The sequence below is a fragment of the Nestor notabilis genome, unplaced genomic scaffold (assembly GCF_000696875.1).
Source record: "Nestor notabilis isolate BGI_N333 unplaced genomic scaffold, ASM69687v1 scaffold13842, whole genome shotgun sequence".
Taxonomy (NCBI): domain Eukaryota; kingdom Metazoa; phylum Chordata; class Aves; order Psittaciformes; family Psittacidae; genus Nestor; species Nestor notabilis.
Window position 1 is genome coordinate 1 of NW_009917980.1, and position 3,072 is coordinate 3,072.

The 3,072-nt window shown below is 44.1% G+C and overlaps 1 protein-coding gene across 1 annotated transcript; it reads left to right on the plus strand.

The window, feature by feature from the left end:
- Nucleotides 1-118: 118 nt before the first annotated feature.
- Nucleotides 119-838, plus strand: TMEM215 (transmembrane protein 215). The gene has a single exon (XM_010009494.1). The coding sequence runs from the start codon at nt 119-121 to the stop codon at nt 836-838; it is 720 nt and encodes a 239-aa protein (XP_010007796.1).
- Nucleotides 839-3,072: the final 2,234 nt, after the last annotated feature.

Here is a 3,072-nt window from a genome sequence, read left to right on the forward strand (position 1 = left end):
GTCGGGGCTCTCCGTGCTTCACTGCCCGAGAAACTTCAGCCACTTGCTGGGGAGCACACATCCCCTGCCCTGAGCGGCCGCCTCGGTGAAAGGAAGTGATCCTTTGCAAGCCATCAGGATGGCGAGGACCATGAGACCCGACAACATCAACCCCCGGACAGGGCTGGTGGTGGCTCTGGTCAGCGTCTTCCTGGTGTTCGGTTTCATGTTCACCGTGTCTGGCATGAAGGGGGAGACCCTGGGGGACATCCCGCTGCTGGCCATTGGGCCAGCCATCTGCCTGCCAGGCATCGCTGCTATTGCTCTCGCCAGAAAGACCGACGGCTGCACCAAATGGCCCAAGAAAAACAAGTGTTCGTGCTACAAGCAAGTCAGGGATCGGGACGTCTTGAGGCTGCTGAGAACCCCCTCAGACCTGGAGTGTGGCAGGATGAGATGCAACAGGCTGGCCAAGAAGGCATACCAGAAGAACAGGAGAGTGCTACGGGGCAAGGACTCTGTGTCCGTCTGCACCACCACCACTGCCGCCATGGGAGAGTGCAGGAGCTTCAACAGAAAGGTGGAGCAAGAGGAGATGCTGAGCTACCTGGAGACCTGTTACCCAGAGATGCCAGGGAATGTGTTAGTGAGTGATGGTGCCGTGTACAGTGCCTTGGAAAAGGAGACCTCTTCTCCTACCAGGGACAGCACTGCTGGCCCTGACATTGAAGACAACATTTTTGTTGCTCCTAAAGACAGTATCATAGTCTGCTCTTACAAGGAAAACAGCCCTTATGACAGATACTGTTGTTACATAAACCCTACTGAAGTCAACTCAGACCAAGAGACCATAGTGTGAAAGATGCATACTTTATATATATGTATGTATACAAAACCAACAACTTCGACTTCGTGATAGGGGATAATATAGCTTTCAGCACTGCATGGGACAATCCTGATACTATTACAATTTAACGTGATATGTGACTGATACTCAAACCTTTTGTGCCTGAAATGCTCTTTCTGTAAGTAAACAAGCATGTTTAAAGGTTTAAGAATACAATTCTTCATTTTGGAAAAAGGAAATGACATTTTAATTTTATTTTCTCCCTTTCCCTCCCTTTTGTTTTGCTTCTGCCTGTAGTACCCAAGCCCATAGACACACTGGCATGAAGGCAGCAGTGGCCATCAGCTGAGATCAAGAGCTGAATCTAATTTCTGGAGCTGTCTGTAGGGAAGAATGTGGTTTTTTTATGGCTGAATGGGTCTCAGCAATAGTGTCACTTCACTTTGTGAGGGATTGAGAGATGTCAGCATGCACTCCAACAGCTGACTGATGTTAGGGAGTGCAGAAAGGATTTGTCTCCCTTCTTCCTGGCAAGATTTTATTTTCTTCTGCTTCAACGAATTGATGTGCTGACCCTGTGTGGGCTCTTCTGAAAGTCTCCTAGCAGCCAGGTAGGCTTCAGGGAGTTTTCAAAGGCTAATCAATCATAAATGCATGCAAGGTACAGATTTTAGCTTCATTCCCCACTGGTATTAAGTTCTTTGAAATGTTTCTAACACTTCCAGAATTCATAGGCGTACTTGACAAGGGTATTGCAACATGATCAAGACACAGTTCTTGCAGAGACTAGGAGCAGATGCCAGTGGATGCAGGTCTTAAAAATACATCTCAGTACCTCTAAAGTCACTTAGAGGATAGACTTCTCTGGGTTGTATTCAGAGCTGGATCTGACTTTTCAAAAAATGTCACTCTCATGTGCCTTTTTAAAAATGCCAGATGTTTCTTTATGGGTGATGAATGGTTACAGTCCACTCAGAGGTCTCAAAGCCATGCTTTTGCTGGTGGGAGGCAAGAGAGGACCTGCATAACAGATGTTTTTGTTCACAGCTTATGGATACATGCAAAAGAATTATAAGTAGTGAGGATTAACCATTCAAAATCTGAACCTGTAGCTTACATACAGAAAGAAACAAATCCTGGATATTCCGTCCAGCAAATAAACTACGTATTCTTATACACAGTGTGTATAAAATCTTACCTAGCCTCTACTATGTAGGTAACAGAGGTGTGCTGGAGTACAATGTTAATGTTAAGCAGCTACTCTAAGGGTTAAACTCTTAAGGTAATGGTTACTAAAGCATAGAGTAACTTGTTAGCATCTCACAAAGTCTCAGTTCTTACAACTAAACCCTTGTAACTCCAGAATGTTCCTCTATGATGGGAGTCGTAATAACTGTTCTTACTTTGCTGTTTTTTTGTCAATATAATTTGTACCAGACAGGTGTATTGAATTACTAGGACAGGAAAGAAGAAAAATGACCTCTTTGGTAGGAACCTGAGATGTTCTGTAGAAAGTGGCAAGGATTTTTCCACTGAAATGAACTATTCTAAGCTTCCCATGGAATCCTTTGAAAAATGAATGGAAACTTTATACATTCACTAGTGTGTTTATTTGGAAAATTATGTCAAATAATCACAGAGAAACAGTTTCTGAAGAGGTTTCCAGAAAAACAACTTTTTACATAAAGTAATTTGGTTTCTTTAAGACCAAACAAGATGTTAACACTTTGGCCAGGCTTCAGTGGGCCATCAGGGTGCTGGCAGGAAAAGTTAAAAAAATACTTACCAGTCTGTGTCAGGTGAAGCCTCTCAATAAGTGGCTACAGCACTTTGGACATAAATAAACACTACACTCTGTACAGCCCAAGTTTTATCCACTGAGCAAAGGAGTTAGTTACACAAAAACAGACCTTCTCCCTGACATGTTCACTCCACTTCCCACTTCCGCATAAAAGCACTCTATTGTTGTCCGGTAGGTTGTCTCCTGCAGGCTTAGTCACTGCAGGACCCTATTCTGCAATGTACAGAGCAGCTTTTTGATGGCACTGGGAAGTCTTACTTCAAGACCTCTGAAGTCAATAGGTAAAATATTGCTGATGAACATGGTGGGGAATAGGGTCTTTCATCACTTTCTTCACAAGAGAAGCAGGTGAAGGTCTCAGCATGTGCCAAGAGGTGCTCAGTATCCCTGAAGATCGGACTCTCCGTGAGAAAACAGACTACCAGGTAGCTGCATTACTGCCTTT